General features: G+C 41.1%; 2 protein-coding genes across 6 annotated transcripts; one reads left to right on the top strand and one right to left on the bottom strand.

Moving 5' to 3' along the window:
• Positions 1–304: 304 nt before the first annotated feature.
• Positions 305–6,774, bottom strand: LOC117460314 (uncharacterized). 4 transcript variants are annotated; one of them, XM_034101660.1, is made up of 6 exons: positions 6,483–6,774; positions 5,980–6,039; positions 5,058–5,423; positions 2,401–2,640; positions 987–1,083; positions 305–691 (listed from the first exon to the last, which is right to left on the bottom strand). In XM_034101660.1, exons 2-6 carry the CDS (start codon positions 6,029–6,031, stop codon positions 631–633), a joined length of 816 nt encoding a protein of 271 aa, XP_033957551.1. In that variant the 5' UTR covers positions 6,032–6,039; positions 6,483–6,774; the 3' UTR covers positions 305–630. The 4 variants fall into 4 exon arrangements, with proteins under 4 accessions (XP_033957551.1, XP_033957550.1, XP_033957553.1 ...); XM_034101659.1 differs by having other exon boundaries at positions 6,529–6,774; XM_034101662.1 differs by having other exon boundaries at positions 5,980–6,036; positions 6,529–6,774.
• A 1,959-nt stretch (positions 6,775–8,733) lies between these two features.
• On the top strand, positions 8,734–21,804 carry LOC117460346 (uncharacterized). Of its 2 annotated transcripts, XM_034101707.2 has the most exons (9): positions 8,734–8,825; positions 8,979–9,036; positions 12,777–13,127; positions 15,006–15,272; positions 16,569–16,856; positions 17,174–17,290; positions 17,477–17,538; positions 17,699–19,474; positions 19,839–21,804. In XM_034101707.2, exons 2-9 carry the CDS (start codon positions 8,997–8,999, stop codon positions 19,866–19,868), a joined length of 2,931 nt encoding a protein of 976 aa, XP_033957598.1. In that variant the 5' UTR covers positions 8,734–8,825; positions 8,979–8,996; the 3' UTR covers positions 19,869–21,804. The 2 variants fall into 2 exon arrangements, with proteins under 2 accessions (XP_033957598.1, XP_033957599.1); XM_034101708.2 differs by lacking the exons at positions 8,734–8,825; positions 8,979–9,036 and adding an exon at positions 9,547–9,584.
• Positions 21,805–24,782: the final 2,978 nt, after the last annotated feature.

Genomic DNA, 24,782 nt, shown 5'->3' with positions numbered 1-24,782 from the left:
GGTATTTTTCATAGAGCTGGAAAGGAAATGACCGAAACATCAATCCATATTCTCCAATAAATAACACCATTTTATAATGTTTTATATTTTATATTTCCATTCTTGCCGGTGTATACTTGTACAGGCCTTATGTCTTTCCTATCCATTACAATCAGAATCACAGTCCAGTTTATTGCCAAGCACGGTACAAGGAAATGGTGTATTGGTGCATGTAACAACAAATGCAATTCAAACACAATTTTTATTAAATCAAATTTTAGATGAGTAAACTAATAGTGTTTCAAAAAACTGCTGAACCACTGAGTTTTCATTCACTCTTTGAAGGGATTTTATTATGAAGGCAGCATTTGAAGGTATAAAACCATTCACATCTGATACAAGCTTATAAAAACATGACTTGAACAAATACACAGTGTCAGGTACAGACCAGCAGGAGGCAGTACAAAGACATCGCTGGCACTACAAGTTTAATATCCATTTTGAGATGTTTTGTTTATTTGCCAGTAAGCAGTTCACTCTTCACATTGTTCCAAAGGTCATTCTGCTCACAGGACACGAAGCCCCAGCCTCACGGTTTAGTCAATTTCCTGTTCTCTTCTCTGAGAAACAGAAGTGTATCTTTGGCCTTTTTTAGATGGTGTCATCCAAATGTTCGTGCAGCCTCTCTCCTCTGTTACTGTGCCAGCGTCGCCTGAAAAGAAAACCAAGTGTCCAATTTAGATCAAACAGAAGTGACAAAGCGAACACTGGCTCGAGTAAACATCACAATGGCTTTGTCAGCAGACGCAGCCTGGCCTGTCACGCCTCATGTGTCACTTAGGACTCTAGCTGGGTAGCGTTTGTTCTGTTCTCATCTTATACCCTTAGTTCTTTCGTCCTTTTAAAAGCAGCTTCTACTGGTTTCTTATTTTCTCCCAGAGTATGGCTTTATTATCAGAGCCTGAAATGAGATTTGTGCCTGCCAGTGTTTGTATGCATTACTGTACCTCCAGAGCAGAAACGCCAGCACTCCTCCAAACAGCAGCAGGAAGATGGGACACACTACAGCTGCTATTGTCCCTCTGCCCTCTGCCTCACAAGGTGCTGTCAGCCAGGAAAAAGATACCAGATGAGGGTGGGAGAAAAACATAATCTGACACGGCTGCCGGAAAAGGCCAAAAAGGTCCTTTGGAACAAGTCTGTAGAGTCAGTAAACTGACTGCCACAGCAAGAGCTAACAGGACGAACCCTGAAATACCCCGAATGTCTTTGGATCATCACACAGTTTGGCAGATACAGAGAACTGCATTGTCTCGCCTGTTTAGCAGCAGTGGTAGCAGCAGTAGCCGTAACAGTTGTGGTAGTGATTTATTGATTGATCGCAGTGTGGAAAATCTTGTATCACTGAAACACCATCAGTGATACAATACACATAGCAAAGTGCAATCAGGACACGGCTCAAGATAGACAGATTAAGGATTCTGACTTGTGAATTTCCATGATAAAAGCCATGAGCTCACTTAAAAAAACACAACATTTTAATTTCCATAAGCACAGACACCTGTCAATCAAGCTTAGAAAAATAAGTATTAAACATTATAATGATCATAATCTTTAGTTGGGAAATAGGCATTCGGGTACTTTATGTAATAAAAGTCAAGTCAAATTCTTCCATTGAAATGTTTTCTCTTAAAATATAAAATATTATGAAGGGACCACTGCAGAACAAGTACAGGATTGTTATATTTGTTAAATACCTGGGTAAGTAATACCAAATTACTTTTGAACTGTCGAAATAAGGCAAATTGTATTACTTCATATATGACTGGTTAGTTTAATCCATAACAATGCATGATTTACTTCATGAGCTGTCACATGAAGTACAAAGTACTTGATTCTGGAGTTAGTGGGGCTGTTTGCACTAGCTGTAAAACAACACATTATGTTAACTGTTTCCTATTTATACATCTAGCTGAAACAGGGCTACATCATAAAGTACTGTATGTGTTGCTATACCTAGCTATTTGATAATAAATCTAATATTAACTCTCCTTATTAGCTCTGATTTGGTCTCCACCATCACCTGAGGGGGAATTATCTGGCTCTCTAGCTGCCAAAACATCCAATATGTTCTCAAAGTTTATGTTCCTGACGCTTGTTGTTGGGCAGGAAGCCTACAGAAGCATTTTTCTTAGAGACGTTTAGCTTAAAACTGAAGCAGTGTACAGAAACAGTAAAGTTGTGGGCGGTAAAACCAAAATAATGAGCTAAAATATGCTCCTTGATCTGAGGGGAAATGAACAGTCTGTTTTTGTTGTGACTCCAAGTGAGCAATTTCTTATTATATTTATAAAGTAGTTCAGTCCAGAGCAAGGCAAAATAAGTCTACTAAATGCACACACACCAGAGAAACACTCGTACCTGCAGTGTAGGTGGCAGAACTGTGGCCCAGCTCGTTGCTGACCACGCAGGTGAAGTGGCCACAGATAGGAGTCTTTGTCACCAACAATTTAGTTCCATCTTTGGAGACTCTTCCCACTGAGTTAGTGATGGCCGCCCTCTCGTGGAGCCAGCTGAAGTGGGGGTCAGTGCCCCAGGCCTCGCCACAAACCAGCGTGGAGTGAGACGCGTTGATGCTCACTGAGACATGGTGCACTTCCTCTGCGAAGAAAGATGAGAGGATTAGAGTGGAAAGAAATGATAAGGATTGGAGGTAAAAAACTCAGAGCCTGGTAGAAAGAGGAGCCGTGGGCATCTCTCGATTATAAAATAAGAATAATGGCGAATGGCTGTCCGAAAGGCTCTGAGACAAAGAATCATGAGAGACGTTAAATGCTGTCAGGAGAAACTGGTTTAGTTTCAGAGACAATAATGAGCCCGGCGGGTGAGGCATAATGTCGGAGAATAGGATGATGGATAGCCCTTGGAGCGGCAGAGCAGACGTAGAGAAGAGTGAAGCTGATGAATTGATACTGTTAGAGCAGACAGATGAGAGTAAAATAAAAGCTTGGACAGAGGACTAGAAAGCTACGCCGAGACAGGAATGATCTAGAAGCAATGAAACAAACGAGAGACCCAGCAAGCAAAGCCTATAGGCAAATTATTTAATTATTAAATGAGACTTCCAAAATCAGAAAGAAACAATGCCTGCTGGCGTGAAATTAAAACACATTCATTAAACTGTTGACCGGGACATTGCAGCTGTTGAGGATTTAAAATGTGTTTTCTTCTATATAACCACTCTGAGATACTACAATGTGGTATTTGAACTAACACTGTATCCTAATAAATGTCATTTCTATATATTGTGGAATACAAAATAAACAAGGGCTGTATCTTATTATTATTTTCTTTATCCATTCATCAAATTATTATTGCAATTAACTATTAAGTGATTGTTGTTTGATATAGAAGAAAATAAGAAAAAAATGCAAATCTAGGTTGTGGTCTTTAAGTAACTTATTTTGTCTGACCACTGTGACCTGTACTCTCTGGCTAACTGGCCCTCTCTTGACGCAACATCCACTGGCTGATGTTTGTTTACAAAACACTCCTAGGCCTCACCCCCTTCTACCTCACACAATTACTGCAACTCTGCACACCCCCAACGCACAATACCCGGTCAGCTACAAGCATCCTGCTAAAGATCCCCAAAGCCCATACATCCTTTGGCCGCTCCGCCTTTCAGTGTGCAGCAGCAGCAGATAGCTGGAAAGTCTTTCAAAAAACGTTGAAAATGAAAACCTTTGTCTCCCCCCGCACCTTCAATGTCACTATTATTGACACCCTGGTACACACATGTAGCTGCTTTGCCTGATGCTGATTTTAATGACTGATTGAACCACAGCAATATTGTTTTAGAGTTGTTATATGTTTAACTGCTATGCCTGTCATCTTTGCTCTATGTGTTTGTGTTGTCTCCTGGGTTCTGTAGTGCCCGGAGTCTGTCTTTTTATTTTTTTTCCCTCCCAAACCCCATCCCCTCAGGAAGCCTTTGCCTCCTGTCAGGTCATCATTGTAAATAAGAATTTGTTCTTAATTGATTTTCCTGGATAAATAAAGGTTCTACTACTTCTACTACTGACAAACAAAGATGATAAGTGCTCAGAAGAAAAACCTACATCTGTTAAAAAAGAAAAAGAAATATAATTACTTGGACGTCGATTATAAGATAGTTTTGTTTGCGAAGGTTGACAAAATGAGAGATTTGGCCAGAAAAAAACGTTTAATTGGAAAAGATGGCCCCTTAAAAGTTGGTCAGCTTTATTTGATCGATAAATAAAGTCAAACATCACATGCGTTTTAGCTTTTGTGTGTTGTACCAGACATCATAGTGTTTTTCTTAAGGGCCTAGAAATGAGAATTAATGGCTGATGATTGGAAAATAATATGAGATTTGGCTAATTTGACTAATCAATAAGGACTACTTGTTTAAAAATATCTGCAGTATCACTTAAGGCAGGGGTGTCGAACTCAATTTCATCACGGGCCACATCAGCATTTTGGTTGCGCTCAAAGGGCCGGTTGTAACTTTAAGACTATATATATATATATATATATATACATATGTAAATATTTAATATAATGTATTATATGACATTATTGCCTCTGCATTGGATCATTATCGGATAGGGCAATAACTTCATAATTAACTACGTCTGAAAGCAGAAGTCTAGGGGAAATCATTGGAAGTCTCTTCAGTGAGAATGTCACAAAATGATTTTTTTTAAGCCAAATTCTGGGGAAAAATTTAAAATGTAAAAAAGGTGAAATTCTGAAGGAAAAAAAGGAACATTCTGAAAAAAAGTCAAATTCTGAAAAAAAAGTCAAATTCTAAAAAAAAAAATAATAATCATATTTGAGATGCATTGTGGGACATGTAGTTTATGGGCAACGTGCTTCTGTACATCGGCATGTAAACGTACAGTATAATACACGTATTATATTCTTTCAGAGCTCTTGTGGGGCCGCATTAAATTAAGTCGAGGGCCAGATTTGGCCCCCGGGCCTTGAGTTTGACACCCCTGACTTAAGGCTTCACAACAAATTCCCTCACATGCTGGGAATCATACTCCTACCATATTCCCTGACGATGCACTGTGCGGTGGTTTTGGCCCCCCTGTGATCCGTCACAGTCAGAGTGTACACGCCGCCGTCTGCTGCCTCGTACGCATTCATCTCCAGTGTTGTCTCCTGCTGCTCCATATTCACATGGACGTTTGGCCTGGTGCCGGCACACTTGAGGCTCCTGCCCGGGCACGTGGCCAGTGTCACTCGCTCGTGGGTCATTCCAGTTTCAGGCTCCCTCTCCCAGGTCACCGAGGAGACTTCTTCCAGGGGTCCATGCTCGATCTGAGCCCTCAGAAAGAGTTGTTGTCCCGGCATCACATGCACAGGCTCCTCGTTGAGTACATGCACCGACATACACTGCAGCCCGCATGGCGCTGAGGATAGAAATGTGTTATTGCATCAGAAATCTGCTTACATGCAGTTTGTACTCTTATTATGATCCAAAGTATTTCATATTCATAAGCATGACCTTTTAGCATTTGGAGGATTTGCATTGTTTGGGCAGAATGGAAGGCTAGTAAAACAAACAATGGCATAATACTTAATCTTCGTCCTCGGCATGTACTTGAATATGTATGGCTTCTTTCTGTCAAACAATGTCAAGCGATGATTTATAGCGCACGACAGCCCATGCCTAATATGATATCCATCAAACCCCATCAATATCTTAAATCCTGTGTCAAAATGCAGTGGGCCTGGTAAGCCTCTTTGTGCTTAATACAACGAGTATTAATCACACGTCTTAACTTGATAGGCCAAGGATGAAGGAGATGTAAATAATGTAAGCTTATTATTCATGCAAAAGGCATATAACAAAGTAAGTATGTGTTTGTGTCAGAGCGCATTGCAGAACATATTTTTCTTCCTATAGTTTCAAGCAGAGTTTTAAACAGATATCATTAGGATGCTGGCTATAAACAAAGACCTTACCCAAGAGAAGCAGCAGGGCAACTTTCCAGCTCAGGAAATAATGTAGATCCATAACACCTGCTGATGTAGAGGGAGAACAGACAGAGGAATTTGTCCATGACCGCAGAAACATCCCGCCCTTTCCTATGTACTCGTAAAGCAAGGATGCTACTGCAGCAAGAATAATACTCCCTCCAGAGAAAATGTAAAATTAAAATGAGAGCAAAAAGCAATTAAAGCAGCATGCCCCTCTATTAGAAAAAATGCAAACCCAATGTTGAGGGTTATTCTTTTTTTTTCTTAATTTATTTGCAAAACATCCAACAAACAACACTCTTGGCATTACATACCGCAATTGAATCACAACTTGGAACAAAATAGGGACAGTTCGACTGCCAAAACTAAAATGAATCCCCTCAAGCACAGCTGACATAACAAAACAGAGAGAGAGGAAGCAGTGATAGCAGAGCAGGAACACAACCTGCATGCATTAAATATAACCTGGAATTCCCTTTGCTGTATACCTTGAAGTCATCCATATCAGAAGGCCACAGAGTGGGAATCACCTACCTCTCCAAAATTGAGACTAACAAAGCTTCCACTTCACTTTCCCAGAGGTTAAGGTGCACTCACTCTGCCAGTAGATTTATTGCTCAAAATAAAAATAATAATCAAAGTAGTTTCCATTTCATTGTGAGAAATAATCTAGTTAAAGACGACGGCTTCTACATCTACCACTATTACTGAAGCCACCATTAAACCTGAGTTGAAATGAATGTTTCAGGACTTTGTTCTCCTCTCTGCTCTGCTTTTTAAGGTCAGGTCCAGTCAGTGAGTCACATAGGCGTCAACTTGTTTTCCAGCAGTTTCCTGCCCTCCCCGCCCCCCCCCCCCCCCCCCCATTTCCTGTACAATAAAGGTTTAATTTAACTTGTGCACTAAATATGTCAACTCTCCATTGTTAAACGTCATCCCCCCCTCATCTAACCTGTTTCCAAACACATGTTCACTCAACAATACTGTTTGTAAACTTGATAAAATGCAGTGGTATTCTTTTGAAGGGAAACCAATGACAATGTTGGAGCTCATTATGAAATAGGCTTTGTACTGCAGGCTTCTTATCCAGCACAAACACTATTCGCCCAGCAGACACAACACATTTCCTTGGCTTTGGATTGTTAAGAGTAGGTAGTAAGTACATGTATTACTCGATATATTTGTTTTGTTTATAATTGTCTCTTGCATGCACTTCAAGCACGCAAATAGGGAATGTAATGATTTTATAATTTTCTACTGGGACTATCCAGTCTCTGAGGCATTGGTGAACACCTTAAATACAAAGTTTGCCTTATAGACAAACAATTAGCTGATTTAGTGTAGTCACATTTAAATGTAGTTCTTATTCTGGACTCTTTCTTTCACATATAAAATATTTAAACCTCAGCTGCTTGCAATAACCTTTAGAAAATCATCTGTCGAGAAAGACCATGTAAGAACAGCTACTACTGTGTGCATCAGCAGAGCCTTTTCACGAATAAAGCACTGAAACATAATGACATCACTTATTCAGGGGGTGAGCTCATGAAACGCATCCTGGGGCACAGATTTAACAAGTGATTTAAAACTGATTATAAATCCATTTGTATTTTCAGAGGGTTTATGAATAATCATGGGAGTCACAGCTGTGGCTCCCACTGAGATCTTTGACTACAAAGATGTGCTGGTAGCTGGAATTAACCAGTGGGTGGCACTAATATAACATCTGAAAAATATCACAACACTTTTGTTCTCAGAGTATTTTTCTTCAGCGGACATCATCGTGTTATGGTTTTATGCACAAACTAATGGATGTCCTTGTTTTGCTTGACATTAATCCATATTATACCACAAGTGGGTAAATTAAGCAAATCATTAATTTGCTTTATCAGATCATAGCTGCCACATAACAGGGCAAAAAAGATTGACCTTCAAACATGAAAGTCAATAAAATCTAATAAATACATTCTCTAAAAATGGATAAGGTCTTTTCATTACTGCTATCAGTGTGACACTGTATTCCACAGTAGGATCTCATTCATTTACAAGAAAATATAAGAAAACAAAAGAGTAAATACGCTACATGTATAGTTAATGATGCTCTTTTTAGTGTGTGGAACTTTCAGGATATCTAATATGTTTCATTTTTGTTTGGTAATTACTCATTACTGCAATGCCATCATTAAAAACCTGCATTGGAAATAATCAAGGAACTTATTCAAGACATGTACCCAAATACAGTGTTTACTATTATTGATGAAAAAACACCACAACTATAAAGAACTACTATAATTAATAGTGATAGAAAAAGCATTCAGAGCCTTTTCTCAAGCAAACGTACCAATACAACAATGTCAAAATACTAGTATTTTCAGCAAAATGTACTTTAAATTAAAAAAAATGCTTCATGTGACCTGTGTATTATATTATAATATGTTATTATTATTAGTTATATTATTACATGTGGCATTCCTAGACTAACACAATAATGCAAAGCAGCATTATAGAGTTACAGCTCAAGGTGAATCTTACTTTCAAGTAGTTTAATATATATCACAATGAATTCTGTTTTGTAAAATGTATCGTGGTATAGTATTATAAATCTTAATCTGAAACGTAAGCATACTCGTAACAGCTGTCAGTTAAATATAGTTAAAGGTTTACTTTCCGCCATTTTTTATTCAGGCTGCTGTCTCTTTAAGAGAACAGGTGTGTCCTCAGCAGGTAATAGTGGAGAAACAGGAAGTAGAGTCATCAGTATCGAAAACAAAGCGATACGGAACTTTAATTTGGCAAAAACATGAACATGACGACCGAGGGAAAATACTTTGGTAAGTTTTATACTACCTCCTTTTTGAAACGCAGGGGAAAATATTAGTTTTTCAGGTTTATTTTTGAATTGAATGGCATAGCACGGTAATAAACCGTAGCATTTACTGGAAGAAGTATGTCAATTTTTTTTTTAAAGTTTCATTTCCCTGCAGATCGGCCTGACTGAAGACATGAGACAACCTTTGCTTCTTCTCAGGCTGTCGCTGGCAGGTAAAACAATTTCCTCTGACGGTGTCTTCTCCTTCTGCTCCGAAAGCAGCGTTCAAATGCTTCAAACAGCTCTCTAAAGCAGAGTATCGGTTGTCTCTTCTGTGGTAAAAAAAACAAGTCGAGGGAGGGGAAAATGTGGCATTCCTAGCACGTTTGTAAATCAATTACATCTCTGAAGCACAAAGCTCGTCGCTCTTAAACCTGCGCGGCTGCTTTCCCGTTTGTGCACTGACTAGTGAGTGACGTGAGGCATTCAGGGACTCCTCCCAGGTTCTCAAATCTGAACTGTTGTGAGGATTCACAATGAATAGGAGGCCATTGTTTTCTATATCTATATGGCATTTGGTTATAATATGTCGATAGGGATGGGCAGTACTGCAGTTTCTTTTAATACAGTAATGAAACAAGGTTGTTACTCATGCATTAACAATGAAACAGCATCCAATACCGATACTCGGCTATTGTTAATGACAATATGACTTCAAATGTCCTACTGTATTCCCTCCAATTCAGCCTGCTTCTAATGACACACAACAGAAGGCTAAAAGGTATAGTATACAAACTAATTGGCCACTTACATATGAAAAATCAACATTGGCCGAGCATGCACAATTCAAAGAATAAAATTCAATTTGTTAATAACAAATCACAATGATTTCAATCCTCTTCAGTATTGTCGGAAGCCTGATATATCTTTATCTTTCTCATAGACTTATATTACATTATTGCATAAAAGTGGGTGTCATGGACAACAGAAAGATAGGATTGATGAACAATTCACAATAAGAGCAATACATTATGTATTACAACACAGATGAAAACGGTCCTCAATAGATGCACTAATTATAATTTTTTGAATAACATTTGTTAAATCCACAGTGCCCAGCTGCTGGACAATGACCCATGGTATAATTTGGGATCTGAGTGATTTAAAAAAAGGCTTACGGTGCTAAATGCCCAAACAGAGTACTGAGACTCAGAAGGGAGTTTCATATTAAGTACGATTTATTTGTATTGTCCTTCATCCGGCTCAGCTTTCATATGTTTTATGTTGATTTTTAAGTGACTTTGTTTAAGTTGTTGCTACAGTGTAGAAGAGTGCAACACTCACACATTCCCAAGCCCTTACAATCAAATTGACCTTCACAGTATGTTTACATTTCTTTATTTTTTTGGAGAAGATGTCTATACAAACCTGTCGCCTTCCTTCCTCCTTTATCACCCTTGGCTAATACCAGCTGTACCCTTTTAAATTCACTGCATTTTAAGGTTGTTAAGATATTTGCTGGTATCTATTTTCCCATCCAAAATGACAGCTTGTTGTTCCATAACTGGGTATATAACACCGTTTTGGGTGCATACAAATGATCTACTGTAGGCATTTGTGCTGCAAGGAGCACAGGAATGTAAATTATATTTTAATTTGTTCATTAGCTAGGGCTTGTTGTTCATGCATGAAAGATAATAATTAAAGTAATGATCAGCAACATTTTGATATAATTAAATACAAATGTTGCTGTGGTCTATTTGTGATTAAAAAAATAAATAAAAAATAGTGATCCAATCTGCAGGGTTCATCGAAGATGTTTTTTTAGTTGCCTCCAGCAGCCCTTTAGTTCACTTTGTTGGTTTCAATATTTCCTCACAAACATTTTCCCGACCTTTGGCCGCCACAGTTTTCACCCTAGCAGACTGAAATGTAACATAGAGGTCAAAGATGTGAGTGTGTGTTTATTTTTTTGCAAACTCGCATTAAAAAGAATGCGGCAAAAAGCGCGGCCTAAAACAAAGCGGTGCATAACTTATAAATGGAGTCATGTACCATGGCAACACTCATGAACAGTGTATTGTTTACATCTGTGGCAGGCGTCATTGCACGCAGCAGAGTGCATGTCTGTGGTTGTGTGAAAGCATGCAATTATTGCGAATGAACCCTTTTTTCTATGCTAAACGCCTGCACTGTGGTCAATGTGTGGTCTGACGAACATCCTTTGATGCTTAAGAGGTTATTAATTTTACATTTTTAGGTGCAGCGGTTACTTTACTTTTATAAGTACATTGTTACAAGTTAACAGTTTGACCTATTAGACCCACCCACCCCTTAATCTGTGGTTTATCAGTTTAAGGTTCCTACCGTTTTTGGCATGACTTCAGGGCCAATAGTCATTCAAGGTACATAAAAGATTTTCCGTGAGTTATATTTGTAGTTACACATTAATTGTAACTTTTCAAATATGACTTAGTATTGCTCTTTTGTCCTTGGAAAACCCGTCAAACAGCACATGAATGCATCTGCTCTGTGCTGTCTCTTTATCTTCCCGTCTCTTCTAATAAAGTGACATGGCCGGTGATATTTTTAATCGGGGCACCGAAAGTCTTTTGACGTCTTTAACAGCTATGCGAGTGAACCTGAACTCAATCCATCTCTCTGTTGACCTTTTGTCATTTGATACACTGCTCCCCTGTGAAAATCATTTAAAGGCAGTCCAGCGAGACTGATCAGCACCATATTGATTTGATTCACTACAATTCATTGGCCAGAGCACTCTTGCGTGGTTGCTTTATTTGCCAGTAAAACGGCATTGAGTATTCTACCTGAGTTTCCCAGCCTGAATCTGTACAAAAACTAAACAAAGGTCTGGCAGCCAAATACAAAAACATATATCTTTGTTCTATCTTTCATTCACAAACACCCTACCAATGCACACACAGCATACAACAGTTCAAAGCCTGTAGAATATATGATTCTTTTACAACATTGTTTCTGAGAAATTGCCTATGCACTGCAGATTCTCGAGAAGAGAGACAACAACTATGATTTTAACACGGCTTACGTTAAGTCAGCATAACAAAAACACAAAATAGATGTTTAGCTTGGGATCACTTTCAATTTAAAAAAACATTGTGTGAAATCTATGAGGGAGAAAAGAGTGTGTACCTAACTAATAGGTTGTTACACCCTGAGCCCGGCCTGTTTGTTCCTATAGATCCTGCTCTCTGCAGGGGTGAAAGAAGCCTTCATATTGTTTACCTCAGTGAGGCCACCAGTAAAAATACTCTTTTTCCAAGTTCATGTCCCACATAGAAATTGCCTGTGAAATTGGACAAGCATTTTCAGAATAATGATCTTAAAAAAATCCAAAGTACAATTGCCCTGTAACTGAGTATATGACATATTTAGATTGGACACTGACGCATCAATATGTAAGGGGAATTTTAGTGCATTTTTGCATGATTAATTGGGTCTTTTCCCTAATATTCTCAATAGATATCTCAATATGTTCAGTGCCTCTACATCGGCGTACAGTCTCACATAGGCTAAACTCCAAATACTTTTCTAATATGACTGATAACTTGACTTTTTGTGACTTGAAAATGTTTTTCAGGATAAATCACTCTTTGGTGAAGCTGCATAGTCAAAGACATTTGAAACATTTGTGGACAAGGGATCACAATTAAAAACACTGGTTTGATTTGATGATATTGGTAGGATGATGGTATGATTCCCATAACTTTAAATAAAGTTACAAATCTTAATCCCCAAAGTATAACTTGGAACCATAGTTGTCAAATAAGAGTATAACATGCAGTATTTCTCTCAATAACGTGGTAGAGTAGAAGAATAAAGTAACATCAATTAAAAATACTCAAGTACAAGTATCTGAAAATTGCAAAAAGTGTATAACTTGAGTAAATGTACTTTATTAAACTGATCTTCTCTCCTTTTCTCTTCTGTTCAGTCCTCCTCTCTGCCAAAGTGCTGGCTCAGCAGCCAGTAGAGATCCAGTTCCAGACAGACCCGGTTCTGGTTCAAACTGGTTCTGAGATCGTGTTCACGGTGCTGACGGTGTCCCAGGTTTTCTCCATGAAATGGCAGTTCCAGGGAGGAGTGACTGTTGGTCAGTGGAGCTCAGGAGCCTCAGCGATTAACCAGGGAACCCAGTTCGTAGGTCGGGTCACCATCTCTGCAAACCAGCTCCGAATCGCAGGCGCACAGCTCCGAGATGCGGGGGATTACACGGTGGAGGTGACCCCCTCTGGTACCACAGACTTTATTGTTAACTCCAAACCGGTACAGCTGAGAGTCTTTGGTAAGAGAAAAAGAAACGTGCCTGATTTAAGACTTAAGAAGAAGAAAGGGAGGGAAGGAAGGAAGGGAAGCTATGAGAGGTGGGGACGTGTATGATAATGTATAGAAGGAAGAGAAGTGAGTGAAGAGAGAAGAGGGAGGATTTGGGGAGTAAGAGAATTAGTCTGGGAGGTATAATAAAATTAGTGACCCATGGTAGGCGAAGTGAAATTAATGAAAAAGGAGGAGGGGATGAAGCTAGTTGCTCAGGGCTTTATGCTAATAAAACACATTTGATATGCAGCGCTCATGCTCTTAGATGTTTGATATTGTAGCTGTCTAAATATGTAACATACATTTACATACAGTATTTGCATTAATTTACATTCAGTTCTGTAACTAAGCAGAGTGTTTCTTTTTATTTGCCCACACTAGAGGAATGTCGCTCTAGTCGTTCCCATGCCTCTTACCACCGGCGCTAATAGGGTGTGAGGGAGACCAAATTCTTAGAAGCACCAAGTCTATTATTGCTGAAAGGTCACATCCTCTAAACCAGTGGTTCCCAACCTTTTTTCCCAAGAGCCCCCCCAAATAACTCCTGTTGGAAGTTGCCCCCCCCCCCCACACAAACACACACAAGGGGGGGGGGGGGCGCTACTGTCACAAACTGGATGAATGTGAAGTATTTTGTTAACGAAGGATGAAAGCGTAATTAAGGAGCACTATTGGAGTGACTTTGATGGTTATTGGACTCAGGATTAATTCATTTGGATTCCCGCTGAATGAAGAAATGAAAGGACGGCGCAAGTGGAAACAATTCACAAAGGGATTAAACTGTTTAAAACACATGCTCAAAGTAAACCGGATTTTGCCGATGTGTTTATGTGGATTCAAAAGTCGTAAATAATCTACAAAATGGAGGAGACCGATCTGATCGGAGCAACTGTGACAAATAATCCAACTGAAACCGGCATGGACAATGACTATGTTTTAAAAATGTGCTTATCCAGCTTATCTGGTTTGGACACTTTATGGGCAGAAGAAACATTTATATTAAAGAAAGAATTATACATTTCTGTCTTTTTATGCCTTTAATACTAACTTGAATTTTTATTACAATTAATTAGTCAATTCTTTTTTATATTTTATTGTAATGTAGAGACAAGGCTTTTAGTGACAATCATGTATTGCCTCACAATTATATGTAAAAAAAAAAGTCTAAATATGATATTTGGCCTCAAATCATCCGAGGCCTGGCGCCCCCCCCTTCGATCTTTGGCGCCCCCCCCCCAAGGGGGGCACGCCCCCCAGGTTGGGAACCACTGCTCTAAACTCACAGCAGTTCACATACTGTACGTGTCCTTGAGCATGACTGTCAACCTCCCACTAACTCACTGATAACTTACTTTAGAAATGAAGCTAAAATCCTAAATGATTCACAGCACAGGCAAGTTTAAAGTCGGAACACTTGCGAGCGATTAGAGCTATCTGGTATGGTATGGTATCTGCTCGGATGCTTTTGTTTGTTTCCTGTTGCTGCTACAGTTTCGTCTTAGTCACAGCCTTCTCCGTCAGCACGCCCCCTCTTCTCCCTCTCCAATTATTTAACTTAGGCTGACTGCCAAGAGGCATCTCTGCTACCACTCACACGTCTGCCCTCTTACTCACCATCTGTGCTTCTATCTGAATCCTGTCCCTTCTCAGCTCACTTGCTTTGATTACCACAAATGATCCTCAACAGAAACATAAAACTGCCCTGTATTGTTGTGTCAGTCCAACATCTGAAGTGAGCTCTGGTATACTCTCATGCTCTCTACCTACAGCCATAGTGCCTTTTTAGAAAACATTTTCTGCTTTTGTGGCTCTTTGATAACCCATTTTTGTTATACTCTCCCTGTAGATGCAGTGGCGGGGGTGAATCTGATTGTTCCTGCAGTTGCGATGGAAGGGAGGAATGTGTCTCTGCGGTGCACATGGACTGCTGGGACAGATATTACAGTCCAGTGGGGCAAAGGAGGTGCAGCCATCGTCACCGACGCCAGGATCACCATCTCAGGCGGCTTTCTAGTCATCAACCCAGCCAGACGAAGTGATGCCGGGGATTACTCATGCACCGTCAGCAACCCTGTCAGCGCCCAAACCACCACACAGAGCGTCACTGTCTACTGTGAGTTTGATCAAGACAAGTGGCCGCTAATCTGCTGCAGCCACAGCAAACAGCAGTAGCTTATCTACTCCATCTACATTGCAAACAGTGTGCTAAAATGCACTCGGATTGCAAAGGACATTCTTCCATAGGCCCATTGTGCTGCCTGAGCTTTGTGTTGGATCACATCCTTAATTCTAATGTGACAGTCTGACAGTTATAGCAAACACTACCAATCATTCCACTGGCATATTTAAGTGGCCCGTTATCGTTGTCCTCTAACATTAAACAGATGGTTCTTACCCAAATGAAAAACACATCAATTTGTGGGTGTTGTTGAAATCTGTCGGGGCTATGCATGCCAAAAGTGGATTTTCTTTCGTCACACTTATTTTAAATCCACCCAGACACCAGACTGTTATATAAACTAAAACTGCAACTAATGATTCTTATCATCATTGTTTTTGTCATTATAGATTAATCTCTTAATAGCTCAGTTGATGAATGATCAGAAAACAGGCAAAATGCTTACAGACCCCAGTAAGTTACGTCACACCTGACATTTGATTTAATATAAAACAGAAAACATCTCACATTTTTTAAGCTAGAATGTGAAAATATGTGGCCTTTCTGCAAGATATTTGAATATCACATCACATGAATATCAGAATTGTTATTAACACATGTGATAAGAAGATTTCTACCACTCTCATGTTTGTCGGTGAAACATAAAGCTGGAACCAGCAGCCATTAAGCTAAACTTAGCATAATGGCTGGAAGTAGTTTGCCCGGTTTGTTAAAGATAACCCAACTCTTACTGGAGGAAGTTGCATACTTACATTACAGAACTACTGTATGGACTTGAGTCAAACTTATTTCATTAATTTATTTCTTATAGCTTTCAATACAATGGAACAAAAAGGATAGTATTTTATGTAACGTGTAGATCAAGCTGTGTTGAACAGCAGGCTGCAGTAACTTATCTGGGGAGTGTTTACCCACAATGCAGTACTTCTCCAGACTGTGCAGGACTTCACAATGCTTTTTGACGTTCCTTCAAGTGGACAGCCATTCGTATTTTAGATTTAACATCAAACAAAAAAGTGCACAGCTTTGTAGACGGCAACAAGACTGAGGAGGTTTCATTAAAAGGCTTGACGCTGACTTAAACCCAAAAATGACAGAAAGATAAAACCTTGAACAGAATACATCATCTGTTCATAGAGGCAGCTTTATTGAATACAGATTTGCCTTGTTGTACTTGTGAACCAAATGTTTTTGATGCTGATGAATGTCCTCTGATCTCCCACAAACCAGATGGCCCTGACACCCCTGTGCTGACCAAGAAGAGCGCTAAAGAGTGTGTTGGGGGAGGGGATGTGTTGGTGGGACAGGAGGTGCGTCTCACTTGCTTGTCTGACTCGCTGCCCCCTGCCCTTTTCTCATGGCAACGTGACGGACAGACGGTCGCCACCGGACAGCCGGACAGCGGGGTGCTCAACCTTCAGACTTTCTCAACAGATGAGAGCGGCCGGTACGTGTGCACGGCCAGAAACAGCATCACCGGGGGCTCGTCGGAGCAGGGGACAGACCTGGCCATCGTTGGTGAGTTATAGTGGAGCCTGGCCTCTCTGTGACTGATAATGATGAGTCGGTTTTGGACAGTTCCTGTATCTGTCATCACAGCTGCAGAAATCGACTGAGATGGATCTTAAGGGAACGTGTTCAAAGTCATTCAGTGACTTTCACACTTTCTTTCCTCTTCTCTATTTTCATTTCTGTCTTTGCTGTAACAATCATCCTTTTTCAGAATCTCCCCCTTCTCTCCTCTCCTGTTCTCATTTCTATTTTCAGTCTGAGCGTCAGACTCATTATCATTATTAATTCTTCCCCTTGACGTGATTTTTTTTTGAACATTTCAGCCACGTGTCTAAACGTCGGGGAAGTGGTGGGGATTGTGATTGGCTGTTTGCTGCTGCTGCTAATCCTCATCGCGCTCGTCATTGTGCTCATTGTCTTTCTGGTTCGACGAAGGAGAGGTAAGTCTTTGTTTGCGATCTAGTACATTTTTATTTGTCCACTTTTTCATTGTAAAGTAATGTTGAGTCAAGCATTTTGTAAAAGGCTCTTTGATGATCTTTATTTCCATTCATACATCGCATAATAGCTCAAGCACATTTTCATGCACTGAAGTGATTTCTTCTTTATCATTTCTATTATTGCAGCACAGAGACCAAGGGATTCTGCTGTGCTGGTGCAGAGGGACTACGCAAATCCCAGGCTGATAGTAAGCCTCAGTAAAGTTTACATGTGATTCACCATTGATTTTGTCTTTATCCAGTCCATGTGCTGGTGCTTATGGGCTTTTCACAAATGACCCTCTCATTCCATCTTTCTTTTGCTGTCTCTTCTCTCCCTCCTCTCATTTTTCATCTGCTCCCATTAAGCCTCCAGATCCACAACCTAATGGTGCACGGGATTTGGGCCAAGGTCCCCAACCCCCCCTCTATCACACACGCCATCCTGAGCGCGTATACGCAGCCCCTCGTGAAATAAGCAACCCACAGACACTGCAGCCGAACAGGCGGCATAACTCCGACACACACCGACAGAATGGACGAACCCACGCAAATGGACTCCTACAAAATGCATCTAACAATGCCAATTCATACCCTCACAATGGCATTGACAACAGGGCTTTTACGCACACTGATGCTCAACATGCCAACACACTCCCGAGCACACAACAGCAAAATCCTAACATTCTCATACAGACTGGCGGTGCCCAGGGCGGCAACCAGCAGCCGGGGGTCCACCTCAGCCTCAACACGCTGCCGCAGAGTGCCCAGCAAAACAACAATGCACAAATGCCCACCATACATGTCAATCTTAACTCATACCCAGCCAACAGCCATCAGCCTCAGCAGGACAGCTCATTTCCTCTTACCAACACTGCCAATAATAACACTTTGCAAACCCATCAGAACGTAACACACACAGAGCCATCAAATCCCAGAATGCAAAGTGGGCAGCCCTATCCTAGTGACCAGCCTAGACCTGTCCCGACTGGATACACACACTATAACAGTAATAACACTCTCCAGCGAAACGCCGACACACAGACGTACCAGCGGGAGCCAGATTCCCCTCGCAGGTCTGAAAGAAACTCTTGGGATCTCCTCAGAGGCACCCCAGCGTATCCCAGCGGCAGGCATCAAAGAGGACCGACATCTCCTGAGTACACCTCTGACACAGACTACACCTACCATCCTCCCATACCAGAGGCCAGAGCGCCCAGCAGATCTCAGCCTCGACTCCAGAGCCAAAACACTTCACGGAGCAGAGCTTCACCAAGACGAGAAGCACCATCAGAGGACCGACGGACACGGAGCCATTCTGCTGATCATCGAGGCCCAAACACTCGCAGCGTAACACAGCTTGATGCTGAACACAACACACAGATAGTGAGACACACACAAAGGCAGAGCGCTCAGCGAGACATCAGAGAAACGCCTGGTAGCCAGAACGCCCCCAGGCAGGAAGCCACACACAGGAATAACCCCCAGGCTCTGCCTCTCATGAGCCAGCAGGCCTCTGTGGGCCGCTCTGCTCTGTCACAAGGTCCCACGACACAACAGGGACCGGCTGCATCTCGGGGTGCAGATACAAGAGCGTTGGCTGATCCTAATCACCTTCCACAGGCACAGAGAGCAGCACAGATCCAAACTTCAACACAAGGCCTGGGCAAACAGACACAGCCTGTCATAAACGGTGCCAATCATCCCCGCCAAGGAGGCACTGCTCCACTCCCAAACTCTTCTGCCCAGCATAATCCCAGTAACCTAACCCAGGCTGCTCTCACAGCCCACACTGAGAGGGCTCAAACATTTCAGAATAGGAAACATCAGACAATGGCTGCTCTGCTTCACCCCGGAACACAGACACAGGTTCCTGCTGACGGGGCTAAGCAGCCACCAGCGCCTCCTCCTGTGATGCCCCTCACACAGTTCCAGACCCTCCCTAAGAAGCACACCCCGCACAGATCCCCAGTCAGAGGGCCACAGCCCCCTAGACCTCCTGTCAACATGCCGATCGCTCAACGACACCAACAAGTACAACATCGGCCCACCAACCATCATCCCCAACGTGGACACATGCATGCTGATCCTCACCGGCATGCCGATGGCCGCGGGCATCCTGCACACGTCACCCATCCCGAGCAGGTAAGTGAGACACGGCCTGATGCCAGTAGCCATATGTTTGTTGATATGACTTCTTTCCAGCAAAAACATCTCCGTCTGATGTGCACTTACTGCTGTCATATCATGTCACATGTCATGGCTCCATGTGTGCAGTGTCACAGGCTCCTTTCTACCTGCACCGTCTCCTCAGCAGTGTGTGCTTTCGTCTGTAGTGTGCATTTCTTGATGGATTCTTGACAGCACTTGTATATGGCTGTTGCATTTTCACAATTGACAAAAAAGATGACATTACTATGTATTTAGTCTTGAGTGTTTGTGACACTGTGGTTCTGCCTCTTCTTCTGCATGACATGTTGCCAATGAAGGGCTTATTGTGTCTTTCCAGCATCAGACTCACAGGGGGAGACCAAGATGATGACAGATGTCAGCAGACTATTCTCTACTACTGTCCCGCATCCACCGGCAAACAAACAGCTGACACACTTGATCCAACGTGCCACCGAGCAAGACTGACTGCACAAGGTTCTCCTCTCAAAAAGGCTGACACACTCTGTGTCTCTGTCGCTTAGCTTTTTATAAAGACAATCAAAATGTCTCCCATGGGGATTACAAAGTGTAGTATTTTGGATTAGAGTATTGCTTTTCTAGAAATGAATGTCAAATTACCAAAAGAAGGATGCTCGATTTGCACTTATTAAAAGAATGTACTGGATAAGCTACCTGATACTGAATGTATTTTTAACCTAAAATCCTTCCCCATCAACAACAGTGCTCCACACACAGACGTCATGTAGTCCCACGTGAATTGTACTATTTTGCCTTGTGAAGCAGTGGTCATGCATCAAACTTTGCTGCTGAGCCTCCTGCGAGCAGACAGGCTCAGTGATCCACAGCGCTTGACCGAGCTCACACCCCCTCATCCATTCATCATCGAGAGATCTAAACAACAGCACCTTGACAAATGCACTTGAGGTGCTTGCATGCATATATCCGTCTCTATTCTGAGTAAATAATTCACCCCTGGGACGGGTGACAGTTATGAAAGAAGAAATTAGCCGTAGGGGCGGCCTTAATGTAAATGGGACTATTTATTTTGCGCCTTCTGTTTACGGATGCTTCTTATGACACTTCTCAATTAAGGGATTCGCCTCAGTGGCGCTCAGGCGTAATGCTCAGCTAACTATGAAGGGGATCCCACAAATGGATGTGCGCTTATCAATTAAATGCTTTTTATGTGACTTAAATGGTTTGGAAAGTAATCACACCGCAGCCATGAACAAGGTCAGCACAAAATCCGCCACGCTTTCTGCTGAAGAAGCAACAATGCACTGTCTGCACTGGGTCAGGGACAGCACATTAAAACAATGGGATCTCATTACTTTTACAGATGATGTGTTTATTGATTTATAATGTTGGTGCTTTATTTAAACTCGGGTTTGCTTGTAAAATGTATTCTTTTGGTTGCACCAATTGATAACAATGCTATTATTCTGTATATGTTCCTTTCATACGGAATTTCAGGTATGAGGCTGCAATGGTTATGTTTATTATTGTCAACAAATCCATGAATTGATCCTACTTACAAGTGATTGGTCTCTCTCTGTGCTTTAGAGCTCCGTTGTTGTCTCATAAATACACACTAATGAGACACACTGCGTGACATGGACCAGCATTACCATAAACATGGCCACTGTACTTTATTGGAGTCAATAACATTAACACTATCCTGCTGCTGTAAAGTATCTCACTTTAACACAACAATAAAGTCGATATGAAGTCATAGCCTCACACTATCCTGCATACGGCATCCGTTTGCTGTAAATGAACACAAAAGCATCAAATGTGTATTAATCCCCAGCTGAAGATATCTCCATATATGCACCAGTTACTGCGCCATGAGTAGCATTTGATGGTATCTTCAGTGTCCAGATGTTGCAGGAAATACTCAGCCTTTTTTTGTAAAGAAGGTCATATTTGCAACCTGTTTGTGAAGATGTATGTCCTCAAGAGCAACACATGTGATGAGAACGTTGAACAGGGAAAGGAAGTCACACTTGAGACAAAATAATGCACGGTTGTTTTCCATCTTTACGTGGGATTTGTTGACATTACGAAAGATTCACCCTCGCATCGAAATACATTAACTTAACATCCAAATATACGGCACAGCTGGCGACTACAGCCAAACATCTGGAGCATGAGATTGACTTTACTGCCTTGAATAATGATGCTGTTTTAGGCAAATGAATGCTTGTGTATAGTTTATACAGATGTTACATAATGTGAGATGCTGAAAGCACAGTTTTCTTTTTATCTTTATCTCCTCAGGAAGGATTTGTACATTGTTTGGGCTTCAGGAATCCATTATGTTCTCAATAATAAAAATATGTTTTACATATAACCTGTGTGAAGTCTTCTGTTGAAAAATAACTACAATAACTGTCATAGTCTGCACATTGCTCATTCTATTTCCATCACAGCTGAAGTCGTCTGAACTATTCAAAGCACTAAATGTAGCCTCTCCTTTCGATATGAATGCACTCTACCAAACATCAGGATCTTTTGATTTTCAGTACAAAACACCTCATGCACGTGACAGTAAGTCAGACCCCACACACATCTATGTATTCCTCTGAAGCACAGCGCTGTGTGCAGCCCGAGCATATTTCTGCTCACTGTGTCTATAGTGCTAATTATGCATGGTGCCTGTGTACACCGCACGCTGCTGTGGATCTTCCTCAGATGAATCTGTTCCTTCGGGTTGTTGTTGAGGAGGTGCAGAGCGTGTGTTTGGATCACAGCTTCCTCAGTCTCCCAATCCTCTGCTCCCACTTGTACGTCACCTCTGATGAACAGACCTGCTGCTCACTACTGGAGACACTTCACGGTAGTCTAGCTCTGTAACTAGTGGAGATGGAGTGCATTTGAGTGCTACGAGAAAAGGTTGCGCCATTGCCTACCTGTTCCAGATAAAAGCTGTGATTTATGAAAAGTTTGAAGCAGTTTTATAACTACAGTAGTGTTTCGTATACGGTTGGCTGTAGAGTGAAGTGTGTTGTTTATAGCCTAAACAACTAAAAGTACAAGACCCTCTGTTGTCTTGAAGCACAAAACATAGTAAACCTCAATCGCTGATGTGGCCTCCTTCCCTGGGCCAATTTGCATGTAAATCTGCTGGTGTTGTTTTATTAAACTGATTTGCTGTGATTTATTGTGACTGCCACAAGTAATTGTAATTGTTTACGCATCCCTTTGGAGGCATAAATTAAAGGAAAACATAACTCAAGTGCGGTGTGTGCAAATAGGGAATTTTTTTGTATTGATGAATGCTCGTTTTGGTGCGTGTCAAACTGCAGCAGAGAGCTTTCCCGCCTCAAGTGCTCAGAGAGCCAGAGTTGATTTCACTCAGGAGACTGCAGTGGATTTGCACAGGAAAACGTAACACTTCAAAATGGCCTATATTTCTAATCCAATTTTAATTTAGATTCAGCTCAGCGGGCACACATCATTTTGTAGATTTGAAGGCATTTTATAGTTTGAAATAGCATTGGAGGTGCCATAAGGCCCAGACAGAATGTATTCCAATTACAGCTCCAAATGAATACAAATTCATGATGCCGCATTTCTTTCGTTCACTGCAGTAACGGTGATTATCTTTCAGCACGCGGGAAACTTAAAGGTCAGGCCTGATAGTACTCGTGAGTCGTCATCATCATTGAAATGAACGAGTAAGTCCTTTGAGATCAATGTGTCCACCCCTGTCAAAGTGTCCTTGAGCAAGACACTGTAACAGCCTCTGAGCACTGACCCCCTTTCGTGAAATGCCACATGAATATGAGTCCCAGAGGAATATGAAATGAAACAAATGTATGATTAAACTTTACACACCAGGGCAAAGAAAAAACACAATGTGACACCATGACCCTGAATGTATAGCTTCAGTCTGTGCCTCAGCAATCTATCCATGCAACATGCCCTTGAGCAGGACAGTGAATCCCCAGCAGTTCACTGACTGTAAACCACTCGAGGTGGGAGTTTATAAAATGCCTAAACTGCTCTTTGGCATCAAGGGACTCCACGCCTCGCCATCCCACAAGGGGGCAGCATTTGAGAGGATTGTTGAAGTTATCTGTTGATCACTTTCCACCATGTTTTTCCTCAAGGCCTTCGTCATCTGTGCAACTTTGATGGTGAGTGCTGAAATTAAAAACAAGCCGCAGGCAAAGTCATTCTTGTCTTTAGTCCAGCACACAAAAAAAGCAAGCCAAAAAATTAAAAATAAAGCTGTGTGCAGCAACAAGGAAATTCTCACATGTCATTAGCTTGTTTTTAGATGCTCAAAGTTGAACCGCCGCCTTCAAGGATACATATCAAACACAGGAACTTCAGAGAGTTTGTGGTTTATCGTAATCCTTTGTTGATTCATTTGAGTGTATTACGTCGTGTTTCATATTGTCACCGTGCTTTCTCTTTCAAATAAAGCCAACTGATATTTCTCAGTTAAACAAATGTGAAACAAACCACAGGAGTTCTTTCAAGCCTTTTCAACAGATCTCTAACATCATCTGTGGCTTTAAAATACGACATCATTTTTGAGTCATGTAATCACACACATTCATGTTTACAGATTTGCCCTTTTAAAGAAACAGATGGCATAATAAAAAACGGCAGCATAGAACAGGGGAATACGGTGAAAGATGAAATAAAACAAAACCTATTCTACAATAGAACTCCTTTTCACACCTAGATAAGTGTTATAAAGGAAACAGCGGCAACAATTTCATAGAATTAAACCACAGGCGTGAAGCGGAAAGAAGATGCACTTTGCACATGTATTAAAAGTTAAAAAAAAAGCAGTTAATTAAATTGCAGACCAGAAAGTTCCTCTCATAATCAAGCCATGGGTTGCAGCGTTAATTCAAAGTCAGCAGAAAGAGAGACAGGTGATCGCACGCAACAGAGCAGATGCACAAGTCACAACATGTGAGCCAAGATTAGACAGAAAGCAGTGCAGTTACTTGTTTACAAGACGGATACTAGTCAATTTCATGTTCCATTAAGTGCATTTTGGTCCAATTGATATAGGTACTGTAAATGTATAATGAATAAAATCAATAGGGAGAATTATTACAATATATTACTGTGCAAAACATACAATTAATATTATCTCCTCAAAGCCACGCGTGTTTCAGATTATTGGCTGATTATTGGGAAAAACACAAAGAATTGAAACCGTCTTTGACAGACTTTCAAACATTAAACACTTGGATTGGAGAGTTTAAAAGCCAGACTGAATTGGTAATAGATAGAGAAAAGGAAATAGCCACCA

This window comes from Pseudochaenichthys georgianus, chromosome 16 (genome assembly GCF_902827115.2).
Source record: "Pseudochaenichthys georgianus chromosome 16, fPseGeo1.2, whole genome shotgun sequence".
In the NCBI taxonomy this organism is placed as follows: Eukaryota; Metazoa; Chordata; class Actinopteri; order Perciformes; family Channichthyidae; genus Pseudochaenichthys; species Pseudochaenichthys georgianus.
This window is presented reverse-complemented; position numbering and strand designations above follow the sequence as displayed.

Bases quoted from the DNA above. Each gene is read 5' to 3' on its own strand.
- LOC117460314 (XM_034101660.1), bottom strand. From the start codon at position 6,031: ATGGATCTACATTATTTCCTGAGCTGGAAAGTTGCCCTGCTGCTTCTC. The intron at 5,424-5,979 runs GTAAGGTCTTTG...TTCTATCCTCAG, and splicing joins TGCCCTGCTGCTTCTCTTGG to CGCCATGCGGGCTGCAGTGT. The intron at 692-986 runs GTACAGTAATGC...TTTTCTTTTCAG, and splicing joins CTGGCGTTTCTGCTCTGGAG to GCGACGCTGGCACAGTAACA.
- LOC117460346 (XM_034101707.2), top strand. From the start codon at position 8,997: ATGAGACAACCTTTGCTTCTTCTCAGGCTGTCGCTGGCAG. The intron at 13,128-15,005 runs GTAAGAGAAAAA...CTCTCCCTGTAG, and splicing joins GGTACAGCTGAGAGTCTTTG to ATGCAGTGGCGGGGGTGAAT. The intron at 17,291-17,476 runs GTAAGTCTTTGT...CTATTATTGCAG, and splicing joins TCTGGTTCGACGAAGGAGAG to CACAGAGACCAAGGGATTCT.